Source organism: Vidua macroura, chromosome 10, assembly GCF_024509145.1.
Source record: "Vidua macroura isolate BioBank_ID:100142 chromosome 10, ASM2450914v1, whole genome shotgun sequence".
Classification (NCBI taxonomy): Eukaryota; Metazoa; Chordata; class Aves; order Passeriformes; family Viduidae; genus Vidua; species Vidua macroura.
In genome coordinates, this window is record NC_071580.1 from 16,100,215 (window position 1) to 16,127,577 (window position 27,363).

Sequence of the window (27,363 nt, forward strand, 5' to 3'; positions counted from 1 at the left end):
TTACAAGCCATCACTAGCAATGGTTGGCATGGAGCTGGGCTTCCCCAGCAGCTGCTCTGGAATCACGTGGCTGTTGTGAATGTGGCTTTCCTCTCTACTTTCTCTTGCTCTCTTTCTCTGAGCAAAAGAAAACAGCACCAGCTAACTGATTTTAGGGTAGATGCAGATCATTCCCATCTCTACTCAGTCTTCACCTCATGGTGTCCATGGAGAAATCTGTCTGGAATGGTTCCCCTCTTGCCCTTTATAATTCTAGAATTGGAAAAAGGTTATAAAGGGGGAGTTATGACTTTTACATAGTCTTGTTCATGCCTATCTGTTTGTCCTCAGTCTCACAATCCCAAAAGACAAATATTTACAGCACAGGAGGCCATTTCTTGATGGTGTGCACCCCCTATAAAAACACTGTGTAGTCACGCCAAACAGGACTTAATAATGTGTACACTTGATCACTTCTCACTTTCTACAAGCTAAATTTTTGTGAAGGTTTGATGTTGTGAGTGTAGTTTTAATTCAGTTTTTTTCATTTAAATCAGGTGGCTGCTGCTTGTTTTTTCAACTCAAGGAATTGATGGGGTAAGTGACATTGATATTTACTTTAGGCAGGTGAGGGATAGAATGGTAGAGTTTAAACAAGTAGCACCACATGCACCAAAATGACCAATAGTTCTGTGGGAAAACTGTAATGCTCCTTTCCGTATTTCTGCAGTTCTGACTTTCCTTTCTGCTACTCACCTTATCTATTTTGCAGTTTTATGCTCTGGATTTTCCTAGATTCTAATTCTGGCTTCTTGAGGTGCTTTTGGAAAGCTGGAGGTAGAAAACCCTCCCTTGTTCACTGAGTCTGTCTCCTTCCTCATAAAGTCTCCTTAATGGTTCTGCAATATGGCACATGTCAATTCTAGACTTCCATTCTGCTCTGTATGTTACCCTAGATCTTAAACTGGCTTCTATGAACAGTCCCATCTCGCTGAAGCCAAATTTTCACATATAATATATTTTCAATACCTACTTTATTATCCTCTCTGTACTGGTCTTCATATTACCCTTATGTTTGCAATGCCCTTGCCTTCTTTCAAGTCCATCTTCTTTGTATTCTTTCAAATATTTAAAAGCTCTTTTTTTGGAGAGACTTTTTTTATCCCCAAACTCATCCCTTTTTATTTGAGCTGTTGAAGTTGGAAATATTTTTTTAAAAATAACTGTTCAATCAGAGGAAAGGATAATAATTCTGTTATTGGAAATTTGTATTCTATTGACATTCCAGGAGAGGCAAGATTCTAACAACTATGTGAGAGACTAGTGCAGAGTAGATTAGTAATTCCATGGGAAATGCAGTGTGTGAAAGACAAGTAGTCTGTGAGAGAGACCATCATACCCTCTTGTTCTGAGGTTTGGGAATTCCAGGTATTCTAAAAATGGTATAGATAGAACAGAATTTTTCCTCCTTATCTAATATTTGTCAGAGTTTTCTCCTTGAAACATTGAAATATGAGCCTATAGTCTTCTGTTGGGTATTAAAACCAGTAACAAAACAATCTTGACCTTGATAATAATGAAAACCCACACTGAGGAAATATTTGTTTTATCACCATTTACTTGTTTATCTACATTATTCTTAAATCTTCTACCTCCTTGTTAAAATTATTTTTAAAATATCTTTGATAATTTACAGTTTTACTGGAAAAAAAATGTTATTTAGTGGACATTCCAACTTAGTTTATAAGTGCATATGATATGTGTTTATTACTACATTTAGAGAAATAGGAAAGAACAGTGAAATCATGTTCATTTACCACACAGAAGATCTACTAAATTTACATTTTGTTGTGTTTTAATTTCCCCCTGAATATAATTTTTTTCTCTTTGCAATTTGATGAAAAAAGCAGTCACTTATTTGCTAATAAAAGGACAATAACAGAAATTTTTAAGACAAGAAATAAGTAAATTAATAGTAGGCAATGCATAATTACACCATGCATATACGTAGTTTCATTTAATAGACAAGAATTAAATTCAAGGTTTTATCTCTGAGTGAACTTCTTGCTCCTCACCTTGTTTTGCCTTTTATAATTTCATTGTAGTTGAACAATCTCCTAAAATAATGTGATGCATTACAAATTTTACATTATTGCAAATTTAATTCTGGTTCTATTAAAATTTATTTCAGGTGCAGCTGGTTTCCTAAGTTATATTTGGCTGTAATATTTAGTGTTATGTAACATAACTTGTAGTAATAAGCTTTTACTTATTGCTCCTACCTTCCAGCATGTTTATGTTGATGAGAGATCTTTTGCCTTGAAAATCATCTAACTAGCTAATATGTTCAGCTGACAATATTTGATGATGTAATTGTCTGTTGTGCATTGATATATCCATAACCTTTCCATTTTTAGGGAGGATATGCATATATTGATCCATGTGGGGGACAGGATTGTTCAGTTTGTCGGTGCTTTCCAGAAAAAGGATCAAGGGTAAGCTGTGATTAGAACTATTGATAACTACTGTTGTAAGTACTGTTCATTTTGTGCACATGCTGTTCCTGAAAATCAACATGGTTGATAAATCAGTAAATCAATATTCAGACATAAACACATCTAACAAACTAGCATAATTCTGTCACTGGTATCAAGTACAGCTGTCACTGAAGAAACCTAAGGTTGTAAAGAATTCTGTTTCTAATTGGGTTTGTACTAATCATGGTACCTTTCTTGTATTAAGGATTCTTTGAAATCTGTCTAGGAATTAGACAGATGTAATTCCTAATACATGTAAAGTATAGAAAACTATACTTGTCTTCTACTAAGAGGCTGGTTGAAAGGGAATGTCCATCCCATTCTCTAGTTTTATGTCAACTTAGTTATTTCTTATTTAGTTATTTCTTATTTGGGTTGGGTGACTCTAAAAATGTTTGCAGACTTTTTATCTTACTTACTTAAGATACTAACTTAAAAAAACCACTGAATTCTCTTTGTCTTATGAACAATTATAAAACAACTCTTAGGCATTTTCACATTACATGCTAAAATTAGTAACTGTGCATGTTGCTAATTGCTAATTGCTAATTGAAATACTTCCAGTGATGACTAGTTTATCCTGACTGTTCTTTCTCATAATACATCTCTATATAGAGATAGCCAATAATTTAAACATTGTGTGAGGGAAAAACTTATATATATACAGAAGTTATATATAAAAAAATATTTTAAAATATTATATTAAATATATATTATACATATACATATACATATACATATACATATACATATACATATACATATCCATGCCCTGATTGGTGATCAACTGAAAAATTGTCAATGATGAAATTTGTTTTCTACCAAAGTAGAAATGGTTAAGTTTAGCTTTAGGAAGGTTGAACATGGTACATCAATTTTGGAAGAGCCACATGCCCCATTTTGTTGTGCACAACCTAAGTTGCCAGAACAGCAAGACACACCTTTTTCTTCCTGTGTTTCTGCAGTTAGCTGCACGCTTTGCTGTGTCATGATCACTGCCCTGGTGTCCTTGGATCCTATCCTAATCCTCCAGGATTATGTCTATGTGAAAGTCCCCCATGCTGTAGGATTTTCATAATAGAGGCCTAGGATGTGTATATCTCTGTAACACTGTGCTAACAAAAGGTCATCCCAGGAAAGTATTTTGACTGGTACCTCTGCAGCATCTCTCAGTGCTACTGAACAGACTGTTTTGGATACCAAAAACCTGATCTGAAGTGCCATTTAAAAACAACTAACTTTCAAACTGGGGGAATTTCCCTGATTTGGGTTCTCACTCAGTTGCCTGGAAGTTCTGAATTACATGCCCATAATCAGTCAATAATAAATACCTTCTGCAGTTGTTGTAGCTCTTTTCTAGGCTGTCCATATCACACATAAACTGTACTATGATTCATGCATTTGCAGTTAGTTTTCTAAATAATTCCAAGGAACTGGACCTAAGTGCCAAATAGAAGTGTAATAAACATTTCAAAATGAACTGAATGTTGTTATGCAATGGTAAGTCTGAGAATTGTACTATTTTCTGAAAAAGCTCTGAAATAAGGATGTACATGTACCCTGATGGATAATGGATAAAGTATCTCCAATATAATATTCATTTATATTTCATGCAGTCATTTATATTAATCAATATACTAGAAACAGAAATACTCTTCAGACCCTACACTGCCTCACATAGATTACTATCCATATTTTCTATACTAATGTATGATGATGAATAATTTTCTATAGGATTATTTAATATTTTCTTTCATTGTACAATTCTTCTGGTTTTTAAAATTTGCTGTGTTCTGCTTTTACACTCTGACACACTGACTTTTCTCTCTGAGCTTTTGTGGAGACTATCCATTACAAAATAAAAGATAGGTTTATCTTATTGTTAGCTTTCTAGAATGGAAAACACCTGCTTTATCTGCTTTTCTGTCTGAATCCTACTCTGGAGCTGGTTCCTCAGAGTTTTGCATTTTCCTCAATCCTGTCTTGAAATTGTAAAAAATAAATGGTTGTTAAAAGCCTCTGTCATTGTACAGTACACAAACCTAAACATTCAGAACCTTTGGTGTTATGACTTTGCCTTCTATTTGCCCATTTGAAAATATTTTAAATTTCAACATCAAAAGCCTTCTTTATTATAAGTAGACAAAATAATGATAATTGAGGTTTAGCTAGAGAAAAGCTGACCATGGGAATAAGAAAATGAAACTGCCATGACTGTATTTGAATGTATTGATACTGGGCAAGTTGAAAGAAAAGTAGAAACTATTTGCTTCTACTTTCTTCAGCAAATAGCTGAACTTTCATTTAATAATTAAATAAAACCATAATGGCTATGCATCAGTTGCTCTATTGGGTTTTAGAAGAGCTTGTGTACCTGCCATTTTTAATTCTCTCAACCATATGTAATTCTGTGCAATAAATAGATTCGCACTCCTATTCATTAGCAAGAAATCACTGTCTGAAAAAACATTTTAGTCACTACTGCTAGTAGTATATCATTACAATTGTTCACATCACAATGAAATTTTGACTTCTGTTCACTTGGGATTGCAGTCTTTTTGGAGTTAGTCTCTCATGATACTGTTTATCTTTTGATCTTATGTCACAACTCAAAAGGACTCTCTGTTTCATAGGACACCATTAAAATGTGCTGCTAAATCTCTTTGCCCATACTGTGTGCTATTATACCTAGACATTTCAGAACTGTAGAACAGCTAAATGAGGCAAAATATCATTAGTGAAATATGGCAGTAAGTGTTCTACCTGACTTCTTAGATTCTTTTTCCCCTCTTCCTTTTTGGTAGGCCATAAAGTCTGTGATTTCAATTTTCATTAAAGACATAGTAAAACCTTTCCACCATTTCATCCTCTTTTTCAACACTGGAAAATTGTTTCCTAGAAAAATCCTGCCGTGTTGTATCACTACCTTCCAAAAATGCTGGCTGCTCTAATAGAATTTAGATAGTTAAAAAAATGTTTGTTTGCAGTTAGCACTGACCGATTGTAAACCTGTCCTGTGCTGACCCGGAGTTTGATCCTATTCAATTCCGTTGGCTTTGTTTTTAGTTAAGTAGATTTGGGAAGCAAGCATCTATTCATGAGCCAACCTGATCTGGCTTCTATGGGGTCATGTGAAATGCCTGGATCAAAGTGAATAATAAATATAACTCAGCAGGACCAATGTTGTTCTTTTGCAGATGAAGCAAGAGGTTTATTTTTATCCTAGTGTAGGGGAGAATGCAGCAAACAGAAATCTAAGAGGGAGGTTTTACACTTTTTGACACTTCAGATGTAAGGAGTAAGCATTCCCAAGAGATGCTGAGTCACTTGGGTGTCACAGGTAAGTTAGGAAGTCAGCTGGTATCAGTCACTGCAGGGCAAGAATGCACTGCCTTGGGGAAAGAATGAGGAAAGTTACCTGTGAGTAAGTCAATATTCTGGCACTGCTTCTCTTGTAACATCTCCCCAGCAGATCTTGTGAGTTGTCAAATTTCCTTAGTCGGTTCCATGGGTTATTGGAATTCAATTTACAGCACAGTGTAAACATATTTAAAATGCATTAACTCTGAAAATTGTGCAAATTCTGTCTGTTTGGGGAAATAAGAGGCATTTATTAAAACACACTTTTTTTTGCATGTCAGTATGCAGTGGAAGTCTGTTATTCACATGGAATATCCAGTATTTGTATTTGAATTTTCAAGTTGCACACTCAGGAAATAAATAAGTAAAATCCTTCTGCTTGGTCTCAAATCCACTATCAGAGATGTATGTACACTAGCATCTGAGGAAATCTAGATTTCTCCCATTACTTGCCTCCTACTTGTTGATCATTTTTTCCCAGTACATTAGCTGTAAGTTTTAAAGTAGAAGATTCCTGAGACCAGTTATACATTTCACTTACATTCACTGAGAACCATATTATGTTTTTCTATAAAACAGACCCAGAGAAATGAGACCCCTAAATCTATATATGGAGCAGACCACTTTTTTTTTTTTTTTTTTTTTTTTTTTTTTTTTTTTTTTTTTTTTTTTTTTAATAACTGGGCAGAGGAATAGGCAGTTCTTTGACTACAGAAAGTTAGGATTTGAGCTGGTAGGGAATGGATCCTGCTTACCAGAATGTGGAATAGAAACAGAACCACTCCAGTCTATAAGAAAAATCACACCAATCACTGCAAGGTCTCTTTGAGGTTGTTCATCATACACAATGCCCACCTACAGCATCTGTAAATCAGCATTTTTCATATTAGACATTTTTCAAATTTTCAGAAATTTTGACCCTGTTAATTATCTCCTTTTGTTCTTGAGCATCTTTCTTTTCTTAATACTTTTGGTTCCCCCATCCTACCATACTGAAAATGGTGGTTTTTCTCAGTTGCTGCAGATTGCCAAGCTCTTCTACATCGAGCAAGATAAAACTCTACAAAACCATTCTTTTTTACATATTTAAATCAACCAAAAATTGTCAACAGTGTCTTCAATAAAATGTTACAGAGCAAAACTCAATTTTATTTTATTAGCTAAGCTGATGTTAATTATTTGTGGTCTATTTCTATAATATCTATGCTCTATTTGTTGCTCTCTGCTTTCAGCCATTAGCAGTTAAGAATTTCATTGCTCAATTATGATTTGTTGAGTTTGTTTAACACAATAGTGACACCCACTGGCTTATTGGATAGTTTTTCTTTTCATAGTCCCGTTAAAACAGAAACCTAAGTATACATTGTGAATGATGTTTTCAGCACTTCACTGTGATTTGTCATGCTTCTGTGAAATATCACTGTGAATACTAAGCTGCATCATCAGGGGTTTTGTTCTTGTAGCATATTATACCACTGAAAATATAATAAAGTTGCCAAATATGATAAGTTGCCATATTTTCCAGTAGTTTAGAGCATGGTTCAGATGTTCTTTACAAGAAAGATAGACTATTTACAAGGGCTTGTAGTGAGAGAATGAGGGCTAGTGGCTTCAGGCTGAAAGAGAATTTAGATATATATGAGGAAGAAATTCTTCACTGTGAGGGTGGTAAGGCCCTGGCACAGGTTGCCCAGGGAAATTCTGGATGCGTCATCCTTGGAGGTGTTCAAGGTTTTGAGTGACCTGGTCTAGTGGAAGGTCATCCTAACCATAACAGGGGATTTGGGACTAGATCTTTAAGATCCCTTCTATCCCAAAACATTCTCTGACTCTATGAAAAGTCAAGCTCTAAGTATTATTATTGCATTTACTTGGCTAAAAGTCTATGAAAAAGAAATTATCTAATTTGGTCTATTAAGGACAAGATACTGGATTTAATTCCAAATTGTGTGATTTCTCAGATTTATCTTATCTTAATCAAGATGATTATATTTAGAAGAGGGCTTGTTCTGGGTTTTTTTGAATCTTGACTTACAGTGAAAATTAGTTTGCTACTAGTCTTACACAGTGAGGAGTAGAATTTCCCCAGAATGGACACCTCTCCAATCCCCTCCAAAGCTGTGGCTTTGCTGTGTAATTGACCAGCTCTTCCAAAAGGGGAGAGGACATGGGTGGAGCTTAGAGCAGCAGCAGATGCCCCCACCTCACTAAGCAAATTACAAAATAAAACATCTCTCCAAATGCCTTTGTGAGCACTCCTCTCTTGCCCACAGACTGCTTTACTTTCCTTCTTGCTCTGTCCTGCTCCTGGTGAAATGAGAAAGACTGGTTACAAGCCAGAGCCCAGTGCACAGTGGAAAGGGCTGCTGTACTATTTGCCTACAGTATCTGTGGAGTTGCTGGGCATTTTCACTTTTGTTCTCATGAACAGAAGGTAAGTGCATTTCACAAATCCCTTGTACATCTCCATAGCCTGTAACATAGGGTACTGCCCTCACTGAAGGTGATAACTGGGCTTCTTTTGACTTTTTTGATAACGAGAAGCAAGACAATTCACTCGAGTAGCATGACTTTTTTATTTCCAGTTAAGACTCCTTTAAAACATTGTGCTGAGACAGTAAAGTGCTCAAGACACTCTCAAAATCAGATGCTCTTCAGTTTCATGCATTAAAAAAAAAAAAAAAAATCCAGTTAACCTTGGCCATTGCCTTTTCCAAACAGCATTAAATGTTTTGTTACATGATTCTGAAGTACTTGCAGTCTTAGTCTTAGGAAGCATAGTTAATTAAAAAACAATATAGCCTTGTTTTGCTTAAAGTCAATTTCTTACTGCAGGTCAAGCCCAGGATATGCTAAAATAACAGACCATAGTCTTGGCATGGTAGCTCCTGACCTAGACAATTAACAAGGCACTGAAAACCTAGAGGAATTTATTGGCATCAGATGGCAGAGCGGGCATAATATTCTGTTCATTTTATCTGAGCTAATTTGTCATTTCCACATGAGCATGACTACCTTCATCCTCTTTATTTTTACAGCTGTCCTGAGACTGTAATGCTGTGGTAGTCACATTGGATGGGCACAAATAATAGATGTGATAATAGATGTTATGGCATGGTATCAGTTTGGTCTTAACAAAGCTCCAGTCATTATCAGTCTTTGAGCTGAAAGAAAGAGAGAGAATCCATCAGCTTCACATGGCATGCTAAAGTTGTATCAGCTGCCAAACCCATTGTGAATTCTGAATTCAGTGACTCTGTTCTATGACTTCACTACCTTCTACTGAAGACCATGAAGTCAATTAAATTCACAGGGTAGCGGCAAATTAAGACATTTTATCAACCTAAAGGACTACATATCCTGGAAGTGTTTATTTTTTAATTATAATAACTACCATAGAATGCCTACAGTGTCTCAGCTTTTTTTCTGAGTGCAATAAATATCATGTTTCTTAACTGAAACTTATCCAAAGAATATAACATGTTTTGAAAATTTTCTCTTTCAAGTCTTGAATGCAGCACATATACACTATTAATTAAAAATACTGAAGTTGGTGCAGAAACCTGTTGTCAACAAAATGCATTAAAAGACAAAGGCATTAAAAAATTAGTGCAAAACATCTTATGCTTTTCTTTTCCTGTTGATGAAAGATGCATTTTGCAAGGTAATAGCTAGTTTAGAGAACTAAAAAGCCATACCACTTCCAGTAAAGTCAATGGTTCAAACACTTGTATTTTATTATATTTTTAGTCTGATTCTTTTCACTTGTACTCAAAATGATACTTTAATTAAAATGGTTGTCCAATTATTTTTTTCAATCAAGTATTTAAAGGGCATAATAGCCACCTTAGAAGTACTTCAATTAATAAATTTATTCTAACATAGAATGAGCAAGGCTCTGCGAATAGACAGGCTGCAACTCCTCAGTCAAGCAAACACTCAACAGGCAGAATCCTGACTGTCCATTCACTGTTAACAAGGATGCAGAATCATCAGCTTTTAATACCAGTAGAACTTAATTTGCATAATATTTTACACTGCTGAAATTCTGGTATCAGAAAAACTGTAACTGTTAGAGAAGACAACATGCTGACTCTGCCCTGGAATTTTTGCCAGTGACTTCTCTGGAAGCAGGATCAAGACTGAAGTGAGAGGAAGGAATACAGATAAATGGAACATGACTCATATGAGGATTCTTTTTTCAGGTGGTCCTTATTTCTAAGTGTAGGACTTCTTTTCCCAGCCTTTGGACTAAGTTCCTGTTCATAGCTTATAAGGGCCAGTGGTCATCCAGCCCTATTTCCACTGTGGCAGGAACCTATAGCACATTCCTGTCCAAACATATAGCAAATTACCTTCTCTGTTTTGTTTATTTGATTGAATGATACATACCATTTTTTCACTTATTTTCACTGTCAAATCACACATTTTTTGATTCTAAAAAGACAATTAGAAAATAAATAAAAAGTAAAAGAAGCTTAAATACCTGCTTGTAATTCACAAGATTTTGTCCAGATAGATTCAGTCTGCTGAAATGTTTACACTGAGAAGCAAGCATTCAGTTCTTTTGCTTCCTGAAGCTACATATCTTCTTACAATCATCTTTCATTTCCATCTTTTTTTTTCTTCCATTCATAAAAGTAAAGATATAGTCTGTTATTTCTGTGAATACTGAAATATCTTTTACTGCCCTCAAGTGGTCCAAAGCCATATGGTCTTCTCAGGAATGTGTAGGGTTCCATTTTGCTCTCTTTTAAAATATAATTTTATAATTATAAAATTATAATTAATTATAACAATTAACTTTATACTATAATAAATTATTGTTTGATTACACATACTGTGTAACTAATATAATTAATTATAGTTATAATAATTTATTATAATTAATGGATGAAGTTTGGAAAGAAGGCAAAACAGTCTTCAGTTTGGAAACAGAACAAGTTATAGGTAAACAAGGATGATGATATAAAATAAAAAGATATGTAAGAGAAATAAAGACCTGCAAATGCATAGATTTTTGTAGGGTGGAAGTGTAGACAGCTCACATGTAAAGCCTGATTAGAAAGCTTGCTTCATTCAGCACTTTGAATCTATGATTGCATAGCTGTTGAGCAGGACAGAACAAAAACTGCAACACATCTGAAACAACTCCACACCAGTGCTGTAGACTGAAAAGTCCAGTTGGCATAGGAAGTAATTTTGCTTTAGGAGAATGTATATTACCTTGGAAAAGTTAATAGAAACCTATGGAGAATGTATGGTAATGAAGGTACAAACACTCAATTTAGAGCCATTTATAGATAAATTACATTCTTCAACCTCCGAATCCATTTTAACACAATCTATTAAAATTGATACTTTCTGTAAACATGTTAACTAATAACTAATTTTTTCTTCTCCAGGAAACATCACAACTTTTATTTGAGGTGCTAAGATACGAGAATGATTATGAAAAATGTGAGCAAGAAAGAGTTAATTGGCATATCATGACTTGAAAGAGGGAACTCACTTGATTTGTTCTAATTGTGTACAAAGCCCCTTTGGCTAAAATGAGTCCTCATTTTTCTGGTGGGAAAACACAATGCTCATGGAAGTCCTAGGCTTGCAAAAGGTGATACTTAAATTGGTTGAGCCAGGAAGACTTGCAGGTTATCCCAAGCATCTCATAGTGGTGGTCTTGGAGACCTGATGAAGGTGAAAAGAAATGATCACCTTCAGCAAATTGTTAAACTTGAAGGTTGTGTTCCTACAGCACCTAATGCATGAGACAGTTTTGCAGGCTGTCCAGCAGCTGTTTTGAATCATGAATATTTATACATTGTAAGCCTTGTTTTATCCACAGGGTCATCTCTGAACTGCTGTGGGGGTTACAGCAGTAGTCATTCACTTCTTTGGACTCTTTTCAGGGTCAGCCTGGTGAGCTGGGAGCTCAAGGTCCAATTGGGTCCTTGGGACCTATAGGACCAGCTGGTCTGCCTGGGGAGAAAGGACAGAGAGGTGAGAATGGGAAGCCTGGGCCAGCTGGAGAAAAAGGTGATAAGGTAGGAAACACCACAGACAGCTCTTTTAGGTGTATACAGTGTGTAATGTTAAATGTTGATAAGTGAAACAGAACCTGAATGACAAAAAAACATTTGCCAAACTATACTCTTGCTCATAAAAAATTCGCACAGAAGTTAATTACAGATAATTAATTCTTGAAAAAATATTTCAGATTTTTTTTTTTTTTTTGCTGTGGATTGCAAAATTAGAATTGTCAGAAGACATAAAATACAATGAACAGACAGACTCTGATTGGCACATACCACATCATCCTCCTTAACCTCAAAGAATGTGTAGAAATGTGACGCTGGAGAGAACAGTATGGTGCTTTTAGTAATGCTGCACAAAACAGAATTTTATTACCACTTAGAGAGTATAAATTGAAGTTCAGATTAATATCTTTCATATCTGTACAATGCCTGGCCCTTAGTACTTCATATTAGTTTTAATAGTCTAATTTGACTGATCTCAGAGTGAAATCACTAAAGTCAGTATCTAGCACAACTGAAATGTAAATGCTGTAACAAAAATTGTACTGCTGGTTTTATCAAAACAGGAACAGGATTGTGAAATTATGTACAGAAATATTTTATAAGTTACAAGCAACTTCCAGTTCTGTCATTTTATAATCTTTTGAGGATGAATGGCTATTGAGTGTTAGATGTTTGTTCCAACTGTTACATGGGTAACTGTTGGCACTAGTCTTCTGCTAGGCCCACAGAAGTTTTTGTCAGATATTTAATTTCTGAAAATTATGGCTTTTGATTCATATTTCAAAAAAGACTGTTTTTTTTGTTTCTTACTATATAGTAACACATATTCTTGTTTTTCATTCTTTTTAAGTAATGACCTCATCAACTTTGTTTTTTCATATCACCTTTTTTTAGGGCCCAACTGGAGTCCCAGGATTTCCTGGTTTAGATGGTGTTCCTGTACGTATTAAACAAATATTTCTTTATAAAAATTACAGGTGCCATAAATTTATAGCAAGTCCTCTAACAGAATGATGCATTCACTAAATTGTTTGGCTTTATACTTAATATAATTTCTCTCAGAGAGTTACATATTTTGAAAAAATGTAAAAATAACTAGGTTAACTTCAACTATTGATAATAATAGTTGTTACTGTTTCCTATTGATAACAAACACCACCAAATCCCAAAGAGGTGAGTACAGAATTTTCATGCAGGAGTGGGGCAGTGAAGGCAGAGACTACCCATGGCCATGGAGCATGTGTCAGAGCTGGGCTTAAAAGCACAGTATTTTTTCTCTTAGGTTCTATAGCACACTGTAGTCTGCTTGGTTCATTCTTAACATCTCTGAAACTATCTCAACCAATGCACTGGTTTTTGTTCAAACATTCTGACTTTTGCTTGTAGTCCTTTTGCAGGAAGAAATCCAACCAGTGAGTCCAGTAATTTTAATCTGAATAGGGACTGAATAAGCAAAGTGGGTCCTAAATATGTCTTTATAAGCATGTGATAATGTATTTTTATGAATGCTTTCTTCAGTGTGAAATTTGGTGAAATAGTATCTTAGATAATGCACTACTTAGTGCAGTTCTAGCACTCTGCTAGAACTGAATTCCTGTGATGCTACCAGTTTCATATGGAACAAACAAAGTTAAAATGTTGAATTTTGAAAGTGAAAACAGAACCAAAAGATGAGTGGGTGTTGTAGCATCTGCTTGTCAGCTGTCCACATTTGACAGTGGACTGTTGCAAAAATGTCTGGATAATACAGAGGTCACAAGCCCAAAATTTGGCAGAGAAAAAAGGAAGTGTTCCCAAGAAATGTATATTCTTTTTGCAAAAAAATGTTAGTTTAAAAACAGTGTCCACAAATTAGACTGAAGCATTTACAGACAAGAAGAAGGTAGAATTGACAAAAGTGTTTCAGGGAAATGACCAGGAGGATACTTTCTTGATGATTTTTCAGACTTTCCCCCAAAAAATAATTTTGGGTCATAATTAGTATTTTGTCTCTACAAAAATCTTTAATTCTGTGAAAAATAGTTTTTTTCTTCAACAGGAAGATCATTCCAAGAAAAACCTCATTGTTTCATTGCCCAGTTCCTAATTTTTAGTAGAACTAATCCATATCGGGACACTGGTTAGTTATTGATAGGTTAGAAAAACCACAATCTCTGTAATTACTATGTTCCTGAGTCAAGCTGTGTCCTCCTTTTTACTTGTTTTATCCTAACAATTAAGAAATATGAGGCTGCTTGAAATTACTTTTTTTTTTTTTTTTGGTGTTTTTTTTCAGCTTTATAGCTGTAGTGGATCTTAGTGCTGGCCAAATCGCCAGTGCACCCACTTGAATTATTTATTAGTTTTCTGCTGTGAGATATGGATTAGGAGGAGGGCAAAACAGGCTCAAAACTTTTAAAGGTATAAAGAAAATTTTATTAACAGAATTAAAAGAAAAATAAGAAAATCTGAACAAAACTTTCTGAACACTTTTCCTCCCCACACACCCTCTTTTCTTTCCCACTGACAAGGTAAAGAGACAAAACCTGGGACTTTCAGTCAGTTTACCACCTCTAAAAATTGTCTTTCTTCAGTTCTCTTAGGGAGGGGAGTCTCTCTTGCCATGCCATGGAGACTTCTCCACAAGAAACAGTTCTCTCGTGCCTTCAGTGTCACAGCGAATCAGCCACCCGGGAAAGGAAAAATCTGTTTGCAGTGTCAAAGCCCTTCCCATGCCTTGCAGCTTTCCCACAGCTGCTTTCAAGGGCCATGTCCACTTACTGGGGTGCCCTCAGCGGGCAGAAATCTCAGCCAAGCCGCACCACACCGCGGGCTGAGCCAACCTGGCCGGCCCGGCCAGTTACCTGTTCAATGGCCGGAAGCCAAGAGAGTTTTCCCAGCCTTTGCTTGCTTTTAAATGTATTTTTCCACATTGGTCAACTCTTTTAAGTGGTTTAACTGGGTGTCAATCTTCAAAACTAGCCAGCTGATTGGCTCTGCCAGATCCCCACAGGGAACCACCCCCACAGCCCATGGACTTCCCCCAACTGCAAACCAGGCTTTGTTAAACCAGGACAACAGCCGCAAGAAAGACTACAGCTAGAGAACTAGTCTGTAGTCTCTGAGAAAATGGAACATTACTTTTTCACTCAAGTGAGAACACAGTCTGATCCTCTTAACCAGTGTTAATATAACCCTGTTCTATTTGCTATGCATCAAAAAAAACCAAATAAACAAAGACTTACCTCATTTTTTCTAAACCACAAAAAAAATCTATTCAGAATAGAAGATATTTCTAAGGCAAAAGAATATGAAACCAGCACCACTGTGAGAGGATATCTCATTCACATCTGAGATACATTTGTTTCTGAACTGTTCTGTTAATTTGAGAAATAATTTCTCATTAATCATGGTGTATTTCTCATAAACATTAAATTGTCTTTCAGGGCCTCCCAGGAAGGGAAGGACCCAGAGGCAAGCATGGTTTGGACGGCTACAATGGCTCGAGGGGAGACCCAGGATTTCCAGGAGAAAATGGTTATATGGGACCAAGAGGTCCTTATGTACGTGAAAGGCATTCCTGCTGTGCATGTGCATTTCCCCTCCAAGCTAACAGCTCTTAAAATGACTCCTAGACTGTGGCACAGCTTCACAGTGCTGCACAGGGAATTCCCAGGAGTTCTTACACAGGTTAATGGGAGTGAAACATACTGCCTTAACAGATTAAGCTTGAAAGTGAAATAAGCTTCTATATCCTTGAAGTACGTATGGCTGCCTTGAGAGTTAAATTCTGTCTTGTTTCCCCAGAATTGCCACTCCAGCTGAGAAGGAATACCTTGAAACTACCATACTATTCATTAGTACTTGAAATTTCTTAAAAGCTAGTAGGGACATACATGAGATGACTTAAAAATATGTGGAAGGTTCAACAAGACTAAGTCTTGTTACACTTTAAGATTTGGTACCACTTTTTTATACATATGTCCTCTGTGCACTCCTAGTCTTGCTTGGGCACGTATTTGTATATGCAGAGATCATTCCACAGTTTAAATGTTTGAAATTAGCACTTTAATATTTGTTTACTTTTTCTGGTACAATGGAAGGAACTTTAAAATTGTTTAAGTAGCTGTGTTAGCAGTACTCGACTACTGAAGATAGAAAGATTCTTGTCATTAAGGGAAATAAGTTACTGTAGGTCCAAAGAAATTTTGCTGAACAGTTCTAGTCACCAGTCTTTGACTTTTTGTGGAAGCAAGTTTTAGTTCGGAATAAGAGCTGATTAGTTGGTCTAACAGCTTCCCTGAAAATATTTAAGCAACACTATAAAACAACTGCATTTTACATGGAAAATCAAATGTGTTTAGTGAGCGCTAAATAAAATGCTGAATTCAGCCATTAGAAAAATATGGAGTGTGTGCAAGAGTGTAATGATGTTATCAAAGATAATAACAATTAGAATAAAATACAGTTTCATGCTATGAAAGACACATTATAAACTTACTAATAACCTCATTTGTTATATGTCTGAAAGTAACTTGTTACTTCTGCTGAAACTCTAATTTCACCTGTATTTTCTTACTTACTATGGCCTTCAAAATAGAGTTTTACTTTTTGTAATTAGACAAGTGACATAAAGGAAAAATGGAACATGGGACAGCATAAATCCTACCAATTTCAGGAGCATGCTCTTTGGCAGGCCTGCAAAAGAATTTGCAACCTACAAGAACAGGGAGACACAATAGGCATGTAGCCTTGGACTGCATACTAAAATTCCAGTGCTAATTCATTTAGCTACCCAGAAAAACTACACATAGTAAACATATTTGCTTTTGTGCAAGAATGCTCTTCCAACCTCTCTATGCAGAGTGCCTATTTTTAAATCAAATTGTTGCACCAGGTACTAACTTGACTGTACATTACAGCCAATTTTTGTCTAATTCTTATTTATAACATTGTCCTGTATAATTTTATTTAACACCGTGTACATATACATCAGCTTCACTTCATTGACCTTGTTGGAAAATAAAGTAATTTCTGTTAGGCCTTACCTAAGTCATATAGAAGACAACAAACTGAATCTAACAAAAATGCTTTATTATGCAAGAGACCACATGTAAAATAAGTAAAGATAAAAAGAACTTTTGATTTATTTAATGTGTTCCCTAGCAGCTGTTGTTTACCTGTAATCTATATCCAATCTACTGTAGCTATATCCAGCTGCAGACAGCTGTAATTCTTCCTTTTATTGTACCATTCCAGGGGGAAATACCTTCCCTGTTTCATTCTGACTGCAGGATTTGGACAGCCAGTTTATGATATCATGAACACTGTACCAGTACAGTTTTAAAGTGGTTGACAGTGTCCCATTTTATTGAACTCAGTCAGATGGTTAACTTATTTAAATTATATCCACTGTATTTGGATTTCAAATGGAAAAACTTCAGAAATAACATCTTTATATATCTGTTCTTCAGATATGTGCATATCATGCTCTTAACAGTAGATTGACCATTGCAGTTAAATTTTGCAAAATAAATCATCTGTTCATGCTAACTCTGACTGAGTTTTTGAGGGTGCTACAATTAGCAAGGTTTTATAAAGGACCCACAGCAAGTACCATGGGAACTTAGTTCTTAAAATCCAGGGCTCTTAGGTATCAGGTTTCTTTTATAAACTGAAACAGTTTTCCTAATAGATGGAAATATTGAATACTATGCATCTGATACAGTCCATACCTTTTTTTTTTTTTTTTTTTTAATCTGTATGCAGTATCACTTTAAATTCTTCTGAATCACACAATGAACTTTCATGGAAGGCAGAATGCTAGTACTTAAAGCCACTGCCTCCCTGAAAGAAAAAGAAGGCATATGGATGCTAAGGGCAAGATTTGTGAAGATCAAAGAATACTGAAGGACCCAAGTGCTAAGGAGCATCTTAACAGAGCAGGAGTCCATGAAAATGTAGGATATCAGTAAGTGGATCATGTTTTAAAAGACTCTTTTTCTTTAAAGGGAATTCCAGGACAAAAAGGAGAAAAAGGAAATTCAGTGTATATTTTACATTTTGGAAAAGGACTTCCAGTAAGTATCTGATTGTGAAAAAAAACCATCTATTTGTAGGAAAACATATACAGTAAATGTAATTTTTCTATTACTCCTCACTAGTTATAAAACTTAGTGAAAAAATAAAAAAAAAAGAAATTCAAAACACATATACAACTCAAACTCAAACAGCTAGTTTATGATCTTAATATCTGTAAAGTCAGAAAATACCCACAAGAAAGCTTGAACTAGTTACTGGTTCATTTGCTAAATGACTGTCATTACAGGGAGAGAGAGGTGATCCTGGACCCCCTGGCATGCCTGTAAGTACAGTCAGTGGGTTCTATAACTGCTTTTTGTCTTGAAGATTTTCATTTTTTTCTCCTTAGTATGGTAAGAAATACTGGGGTTTCTCTCTGCCTGCCTTAAATAGCAGAATTCTAGAACAAAGTCTGAGAAACATCAAGTCTGTATAGTCTGTTCCCATGCATGGCCAGTTCATGTTGGCTGAAAAGGAATAGAAACAGACCATCCTCACCTGCATTAGCTCTGTGTGAAGCAGCTTTTACCCTGGTATTCACAGAATATTTTCTCTGTGAAATTCAAGATATGAAATCTTCTACAGTAACTGATGGGTCTCCCAAGAATAAGTAGCATTCTATCATATTCCAGCCATAAGAACATGAAAGAAGAAGAGAGAGTTAAATTTTGTTGCTGAATCACATTCTTGATGGCTTTGGGTTCCTCTTGTTAAACCCTTCAAAAAGGCATTCACTGATGAATTGTATCAAGTCCCTTCACCGTAGTACAATTGCTGACAAAGTGAACTCTTGGTGCATTAATAACATAGAACTGTGCCTTGTCCAGAATTACCCAGAAGCTGGTGCTGGCTGCTCTAGACACAGGGAGATTTCAGGCATGGGGTAAACTTTGGGCTGTGGGTGGAATCCAGTGGCTGAGTCCAAGGTGTTCTAGAGGGGCTGGGTTTGTGTAGGAAAGGGCAAGTTCTTTCTATGTTCACAAAAGAACCTTTTTCAATCTTTTCCAGGGACCTAGGGGGTCAAGAGGTACAACAGGCCCATCTGGATACCCAGGCCATCCAGGCTTGCCTGTAAGATCCCCACAGTTATACAGCCTTGCCTTAGGATATGCATTCATTCTTGTCTACCCATTTTAGAACTTGCCTTAATGTGAATCAAAGCCTAAAAGTAATTTTTGAGGCAGGTAATAAGATAGACTTTTGCTTTACCTTATGAATTTGGGAGTTGAGGAATATGTTCTTCCTTCCCATGTCTGCATGAATATGTTTCATCCTGGCAGTCTGTGATCATGGAGAAATGCTCTTAGTGTTCTCTCCTTAACCCCTTTTCCCAAGACCACCTGTGGGAGACAGGAAAGGGGGAAAACAGAGGTCAGTCCTCCTGAAAGCAGTCACCAAGTGAGGTAAATTGCACTTCAGAATAAGTACACCCCAAGAGAAAATTCTGCCTCCAGGTCCTATGAGCAAGAGGAAATAATTTTCAAAACCTGTCTCTAAATCAGACATATTGACTTGTGTTCATTTTCTTTTAAAGGGTATTCCAGGTTACCCTGGTTTGCCAGGTGAACAGGTAGGTAATAACTTCTGAAGCTGTTAGTGAAATAATAATTTATGCAACTAAATAATAATTTATGCAACTATTTGAAATTTGTTATCGTTTTTTGAAAGAGTTACTTGATTAAACTCTAATATTAATATTTTCTGATCATGCTGAAACTCTGTACATTCTTTATCAATTAGGGAAATCCAGGGATTGGAGTGGATGGACAAAAGGGGGAGCCGGTAAGAAAACAAATAATATTAAATTTATTATTGCTGTAGAATTAGAAGAATAATAGTCTTGTTGAGTTCCCTGGAACCCATTCATTTGTGGCTTTGTGTCCTGCTAATCATGTTAGAACAGAAAAAGTTATTGAATCAATTAATTCTGAGCAGAAGGAATTCCTTCTGTGAGCTGCATTCAGGAATCAAGCACATTCTGAAGATTTTGAAAGGCAACAATCAGTGCTACTTAGCATTTACATACATTCTGAACAGACACTGCTGATGTAATCACAACACTATTTGTGATTACTTAGTGACAGGGGCTGGACCAGATCAGCTCTTGAATCGCATCTCTTGCTAAGTGCAGAACAGATGTCAAGTAAAGGGAATAAGAAGCACATAATAGTAGTTCTTTACCAGTCTCCACCTATATTAACATACTCAGGATATATAGAACCAATGTAGAATATTTGATATTTCCTCTATGAATTGGTCCAATGAGTGCTTAGAATTTGTGCAAGTGTATAATATACACAACTTTCCACAGCAAATCAATAATTTCACATTCACAAAGTCTTGTGCTCAAAGGCTTTGGTCTAGAACATGAGTCTATATGTACACATAAGAGATTTGACAGTCCTGTAACTACTATCTCCACAGGAGATTTGGAGCAGGAGCCAGGCGTTCTCATTTATTTCCTTAGCTGTAACATCATTTTTAATGACTCAGGAGATTAGATTGCTAACCTTACTCATCTGGACAGATGGTAAAGAGGCTTACAGATCTCAGTGCAAACCTTTATCTGCAGGTAATTAGTACATTTCCAGTGAGTACAGAAATATGTAGTGCTATGGTACAACAGGAAAACAAACTGAGTGTCACTGAAATACTGCATGGAACCTCTCTGCTGTTGCTTTGGCTTCCACAGGGCGACATCGGGCTGCCTGGGCCGCCTGGGTCACCGCTGTTAGTTGGACCTCCTGGAGCTCAGCTGTTCAAAGGACAAAAGGTGTTAATTTGTCATCATATTTAACAGTGCTCAACTTGGCAAGTACAATCCTGTGATGTAATTTTTGCAATGATGACATAAGACATACCTATCTTTTTGTAAGAAACCACCAGCTGCAGCAGAATCCTGTGTTCAGCACCCTTCCTACAAGCTTTCAGGAGAGGACACCTCACATGTACTTTAGCTCATGTTCTGGAGGGAAGACTGTCTTGATGCAGAAAGAAGATACTGCCCTTGTTTTGGTTTTCTTCAGTTTTTGTCATTAGCAAATCATATTTCAGGCATCTTGGCAAATTTGATTACTGTGCTATTGAATGTCTTTGTGGCTCTTCACTAATACTTATTTAATACAATATAAATTTTGCATATCACTGGCAACTGTACCCCAGTCTATAGTTTTGAAGTAACCCTAACCCTTCTAGGGTGCTCTCTTTAATATAAAAATTAAGTGTGATTTTGTTGTCAATGTTTATTGCAAGTTTTATCAGAGAATCATGGAATTGTTTGGGTTGGAAGAGCCCTTAAAGATCAGCTAGTCCCAATCCTTCTGCCATGGGCAGGGACACCTTCCACTAGACCAGGTTGCTCAAAGCCTCATCCAAACTGGCCTTGAATATTTCCAAGAATGGGGCATCCACAACTTTCCTGAACAACTTGTACTTCTTCAAGATCACACCTACCATAGCTACAACTGAGTGGCTTGGAAAATTAGAATGTTTGCAACCCATGTTCTTTTTAAACAAAATCTGTGTTTTCTGCATCCTCAAGTCTGATTTCCTCAAATAGACAAATGAAAAGGTGACGTTGGCATTGCCAGCTCCTTGCAGCCTCAGCTCAGGGAACCAGTAGATATCACAGGTTGGATCCTGGGCTTTGATCATACAAACAGCTGCTATACAGGTGTGTGAGGAGGGGGAAAGGACCAAAAGGACCTCCATAAACTCCCCATGTTCCTGGGAAGTGGGACATTTGCTGCTCTACAACACAACACAATCATGGCCATGTAAGCAGCCATTCAGACTGGGGCTGTGCTCAAAAGTGTAGATTTATGCTTGTGAGTACTTGCATCAAACCAAGAAGAGCAGCAAATTAAAAAAGGAACTACTGTCATACATGTTTGTAGGGACAAAGCCCTGACTTGCAGATCCTTGAAAGTGAAAAGATACATATATCTCTCTCCAGAGTCATTATGCTGTTTTGACAGTGCTAACAGAAATAAAGATAAGTACATAAATGTTTTTCTTGCTTTTCTTGTGTTGAGGACACCTAAAGAAATACATCCAGTGTTTAAAAAAATACCTTTTAACACTTCTAATTCAGAGTAGGACTTAAAAAAAGTTAAGCAGCACATAGGCATATCCTGCATATTAATATACACAAAAACTTTCCTTTTATATGTAGGGCCAAAAAGGATTACCTGGGCTAACAGGATACAGAGGGCCACGTGGACCTAAAGTAAGTAATGGGACTTTTTTTTCCCTATGGTGCTGGAAAAGTCCTTGTGTGGTTATTATGTTAAGCTTCTAAAGCATAGCATTTTTTGCTGTGAAATTTAATCACCACCTAAATCAGTGCGAAAGCAAAAATATTTGAAAACCCTTTGGAAAATCTTTCTCAGTCTGTTTTACACATACCTATTGAGTGTTGTCTAGTAGCAAAAAGTCAGTGTTGTTGCCAGTTGGGCTGTTGACATAATGGATTGGAACTGTGAAGAAAATACAAGTACAGATTATTTTTCCTCAAGAAGAGAAACAGAGATGATCTGAATGTGTTCTTAATGGGGCATGATGTATGTTTACCACAGAAGGCTGAGGAAAGACTTTAACTTGACATTGTAGATATCCCCAAGGGTAGAGAAGGCAGAGTCACCTGTTTGGAGAGAGGGTTGCTTTTTACTGTCTAGTCTACATTTTCTTTTCTTTCTGTCAACATGATCAATTTAAACATTGAGGTGCCAGAAGAGGAAAATCCATAGGCAGGAAGCTGCCAAATATAAGAAAAAAAGAGGAAATTGGAGACAAAAGAATGACTCTAGTTTATGTTAAAAACTTATTTAGCTATGTAGCAGAAGAGAAGAGACGAGAAGCACGAACATCACATTTCTGAGTTGTAAGTCTGGCACTTTTTCAGAAGTTCATTTTCCATCATAAAAAGACCACTGTTACTTAGCACTGGAAAAGAGAAAAAAGCTAATCTTTCTCTGTTAGATTTGCATTGAAAAAGATGGGCTTTATATGCATGCTCCAGTACTAGTTGTCTATGTAGATGATAATACATGCACTTGTTAGTTATAAGCAGGAACAGAGAAATCAACTGAAGCAGCTCAAATGATGCCCAAAACTTTAGAAAAAGTATATACAAATTCAACTGCTGAAATAATATGAAGCTTAGAGAAGAGACCAGAGCAGGTTTCTCAAATAACTGGAGCTACTTAGGCACTGCTGATGAAGCTGTGTGAAGTCAGCCCCAGTGACTGAGCCTCACAAGTGAAACAAGATCCACCGATGTAATGTATACATATTTAATAAAGATTAACAAAAATTAAAATGTAGGCACACTTCATTGAGCATCTTGGTTAAAAAAACTATTTTCACTGCTCTAGGGCATACTTGGGAGAGGAGAAAAGGGTGAAAAAGGCCTTCCTGGATTCCCTGGATTGCAGGTAAGAAAGTTGCAGAATAAATTATATCACAAATTCACTATAATTAGGCAGTTTAAGTTTACAATTTCAAGAAAAACTTTAAGGATTTTTTAAACTAAATCTGTCATGCTTCTGTCATGCTTCCTGTATAGGAGACTTGCCCTGGGACTTACCCTGTCTCAGACTTAAATATAAGCTCATACAGACTTTTCAGAAAGTAAATCTGTATGGTTATCCTCTAAATATTTGGACCAGCACAAAGCTGCTCTGGAATAGCACAATAGTAACACAGTAATATTAATGTTCTCTGTATGTGTTGGTGGCAGTTTTTTACAGCAACTTGTGCTGGATTTGCCTAACAGTGCTGAAGTGTAGCAGCATTCCAGTACTGCGCTTGATGCAGTTATGGTAAAAAAAAAAAAAAAAAAAAAAAAAGAAAACTTGGCTGCCTTGCTTTGGTCTGTAGTTCTAATTCTTGTCCATTTCTCACAGAAACTATTTGCAAAAGCTTTGCAAAGTTTTTGGAAGATATCTCAAGTAATATTTATCTATGTAGCATTAACTATCAGCAGTTCTGAATAGGTTTAATTTTAAATAAGTTTTTACTGTTTTAGCTTACAGTCTACTTGCTTTTATTAGGGTCATCCTGGTACTTATGGACCTGCAGGTTTTCCTGGAATGAAGGTATGAAGGCAGAAAATATAAGCAGCTCCCTGAACAGTGGGATCAATGAGATTTTGTTTTCTGTGGACGTGTGCAGATTTGGAATTTCCACATACTTCACAGCTCAGATTGCATTCCTTCTTTTCTCTTCTGCTACCTGTTGCCACAGAAGTTGTATGAAATCTGTGTCTTTGAATTTCTGCCACTCTGAAATTTGGCTGAAATTTGCTAATGGAATCTGAAGTTGGAAGGAGGAGGAAAAGTCAGTGGGACACACATACAGCATAATAGAAAAGTTATGCAGCATGTTAAGTTTATTTTTTATGGTGACATTGTTTGTGTAATTTTGTGGTGCATGCATGTTTTGTTCATGTTTCTGGCTTGAGAAATTCCAGTGATGCTAAGACTGCTAAATTTTACTTATGAACTTACAGCATCTTACTGCAATAAAGAACAATAGATGTATGTATATAGGTCTATCTCACCCAACTCTAGTTAATGAAGTGATTGTGCTGTTCATAAATCACATTAATGTATCAATATTTGCCTCTAGAGCTATGTCTCAGGTGACTGTTTTAGCTGCAAAAATACTTTTCATTTTGTTTTTCACTCCTGCCTGCCTAAAGAGTTTGAGTACAGGCTGGATGAGTATATTAGAAAATCATAAAAAGAGAAGAGAGCCGATGTGCAGCGCTTTCCATGCAGTAGTTTAAGAGAATCATTCAGCAAGCAGCAAACCAATTTCAGCTGTATTAAGCAGACAGTCTATCAGAGTCTGCTGGTGTGTATTCCAGCTAATTCTGTGCCCCAGCTCCACTGAATCTGCTGAGCACTGTCTGAATAACCTGGCAATACATGCTGTGAATTTTCCAACACAGGAGAGTCTGTGAAACACCATCTCCTGTACAAACCCAGTGAAGTCTCTCTGCACACAATTATAACATCACTGTGCTGTATGACTGGATTTTGCTCAATTAATTATGTCTTAACAGATTAATCAATTTGTATTTATGTGATCCTTTTCAGGGTGAAACAGGATTTGCTGGTTTTCCTGGACAACCTGGCTATCCAGGCATACAGGTAAAAAAATTACTACACATTCACACCTCACCTTCCTCTGTGCCAGTATTTCCTCCCAAATGTACCTATTTATCAGGCCATTTCCCTTTATACAGTCATAATTTCTGTAAAGGTTTACTGTTTTCATGGTAGTTATAGTTATTCATCACCATGGTAGTAAATAGCAATGTAAGAAGACATTCCTAGCTGGTGCAGGTAAGAGTGGGAATTCTATTTTACATACCATAGGAATTGTTAATCCCAACAGTTACCTGTAAGTATACCAGGATAGCTACCTAATCCATGAATTGTAGTACTCTGCAAGGTTTTCACAGTTGAGCTGCATTCCCCAGGGAGGTATGGGAGGTAAAGGAAGCTGCTATTTAGTTAATAGTATGATCCTGTAAATGAGGATGAAAACTGGCCCCAAACGAGGTGGCAAAATTCCATTCAGACGGGCCTGTTTGCATCATTTACCAAAATCTCTTGGCATGTGTTCAATCTGTTTACTTAAGTAATTGTTCCAAGATGTTTACCAGAATGGCAAGGAAAGGGATTCCTTCACACCAGCTGTGTTTAAACATTTCCTAATTTGGCTCACTTAGATGACACTAACTGCCTTTTGTTTCACAATACCTGCTGCTTTCCATTAGTGATTAGAAGTGTAGGTGTCACAGCCCAGGGCTAAGCAATAAAACAGAAAAATATTTAAAGTGTGGAAGAGATGCTTAAAACAATTTCAGAAGACCCAGGTGTCAGTCTAGTGACATTTCAGGACAAAAGTTTATGGAATTTTCTTCTGCAGGCTGCAGAACCAATGAAATTCTGATTACTGGATCATATTGTAATTCTGAGTAACAGCAAAGACTTGAGTGAACTGAATTATTATATTTCCTTTGGAATCTACAATGCTAAAGCACACTCAAAAGAAAAAAGCAGTTCTGGATGCTACCCTAGAGGGAGCAAAGCAACAATGAGTCTAGCCAGGGGGGTAGGCCTAAGAAGTCCTGGGATAGAGTCCAAATGGTCAGCAGTGTATGAGTAAGAGGAGGAGTGAAATGCTGCAATGCAAAAGGTGGGTGACAGAATCACCAGTAGAGACACCAAAGTTGAAAAAGCTCTTTAAAGTTATTATCACAGTACAGAGGACAAAAACATTATTGCAGAAATTATGATGCCAATGAACTTGGCTTAAATATTCTGGAATACAAAAGTCAAGGAGTGTTTATTTCCCTCTGAAATATATATTTTTTTAATTGCATATAAACCACTGACTTTTCTTCAACAGATTTGCACAAAAATCACCTCTGTTATAAAGTAAAAATTAAGATTGGAACACACTCTACATAATCTGTGGTGACACGTAGAAGTGAACTGTGGCTGGTGCAAGCTTGTCATAAGTAGTATACAGCTAAAGACACAGTAGAAAGCACACAAATACGAAGCAACAGACAGGTTTTCAAAGCACATTTACAAATGAGTAATGACAGGCACATAAAGTAAATAAGTGAAAGTACAATAAAAACATCTGGCTTAGTCACAGACTTACTTTCCAATTTAGGATTGTCAGGAGAATGCTACAGCAGCTTCTTCAGCCAAGATTTTAATTATGTGGTCATACCTAGGGGGAAAAAAAATTGCCCACAGATGTTACTTTTCATCCCCTTTGGCTGTTATCAACTTCACAACACAGTGATATCATTTAGATACTAATTAAACTGAAACATTGCATATCAGATTTAAACAGAAAATTCATTGCAGTCCAATACTCCCAAAATCTTGAAACAAATCTTAAGTGTTTTGTTGTTAAAAAGCTCTCACCCGATGTACATATTGTTTTAATTTGGGGCCTCATTAACAAACTTGAGACAAGTCGTGTTACAAACAGAATAGTGCATTCCTCGGACTCCATTGATTAGCCTACAGCCTGAGTAGCCATCAGTTAGCACTACAAACAGTAAACGAAAGCATGATTAATTGTTGGTAGGTTATGCTAGGGAAATGGTTGAAGTCCTGCAGTGATGAATCAGAAAGATTAAATTACAATTGCTAGTGCCCAGAGCAAAAGAAATCAGATCAAGTGTAGACACAACTTAATAAAAAAAGGATAACTAATACAGATATGCAGAATCCTGAGTGATTGCACAGATACTGTAGTTTTGATTGGGAAACCATTGGAGAAATCTGATTATTCCTGAAAGGGACAGACCGATCCAGACTACATCAACTGTTCAGCTGGCCTCACCAGCTGTT

General features: G+C 36.4%; 1 protein-coding gene across 1 annotated transcript in view; it reads left to right on the plus strand.

Annotated features, from left to right (window-relative positions):
- The window catches only part of COL4A4 (collagen type IV alpha 4 chain), a 62,542-nt gene that overhangs the window by 391 nt on the left and 34,788 nt on the right, over positions 1–27,363 (plus strand). The window contains exons 2-16 of the mRNA XM_053986195.1: positions 537–576; positions 2,397–2,474; positions 11,786–11,920; positions 12,809–12,853; positions 15,340–15,456; positions 17,905–17,973; positions 18,222–18,257; positions 18,983–19,045; positions 19,509–19,544; positions 19,715–19,756; positions 20,667–20,747; positions 22,149–22,202; positions 23,350–23,409; positions 24,028–24,072; positions 25,078–25,131. Coding sequence (XP_053842170.1) covers positions 537–576; positions 2,397–2,474; positions 11,786–11,920; positions 12,809–12,853; positions 15,340–15,456; positions 17,905–17,973; positions 18,222–18,257; positions 18,983–19,045; positions 19,509–19,544; positions 19,715–19,756; positions 20,667–20,747; positions 22,149–22,202; positions 23,350–23,409; positions 24,028–24,072; positions 25,078–25,131 — 955 coding nt within the window. The remainder of the gene's footprint in view (positions 1–536; positions 577–2,396; positions 2,475–11,785; positions 11,921–12,808; positions 12,854–15,339; positions 15,457–17,904; positions 17,974–18,221; positions 18,258–18,982; positions 19,046–19,508; positions 19,545–19,714; positions 19,757–20,666; positions 20,748–22,148; positions 22,203–23,349; positions 23,410–24,027; positions 24,073–25,077; positions 25,132–27,363) is intronic.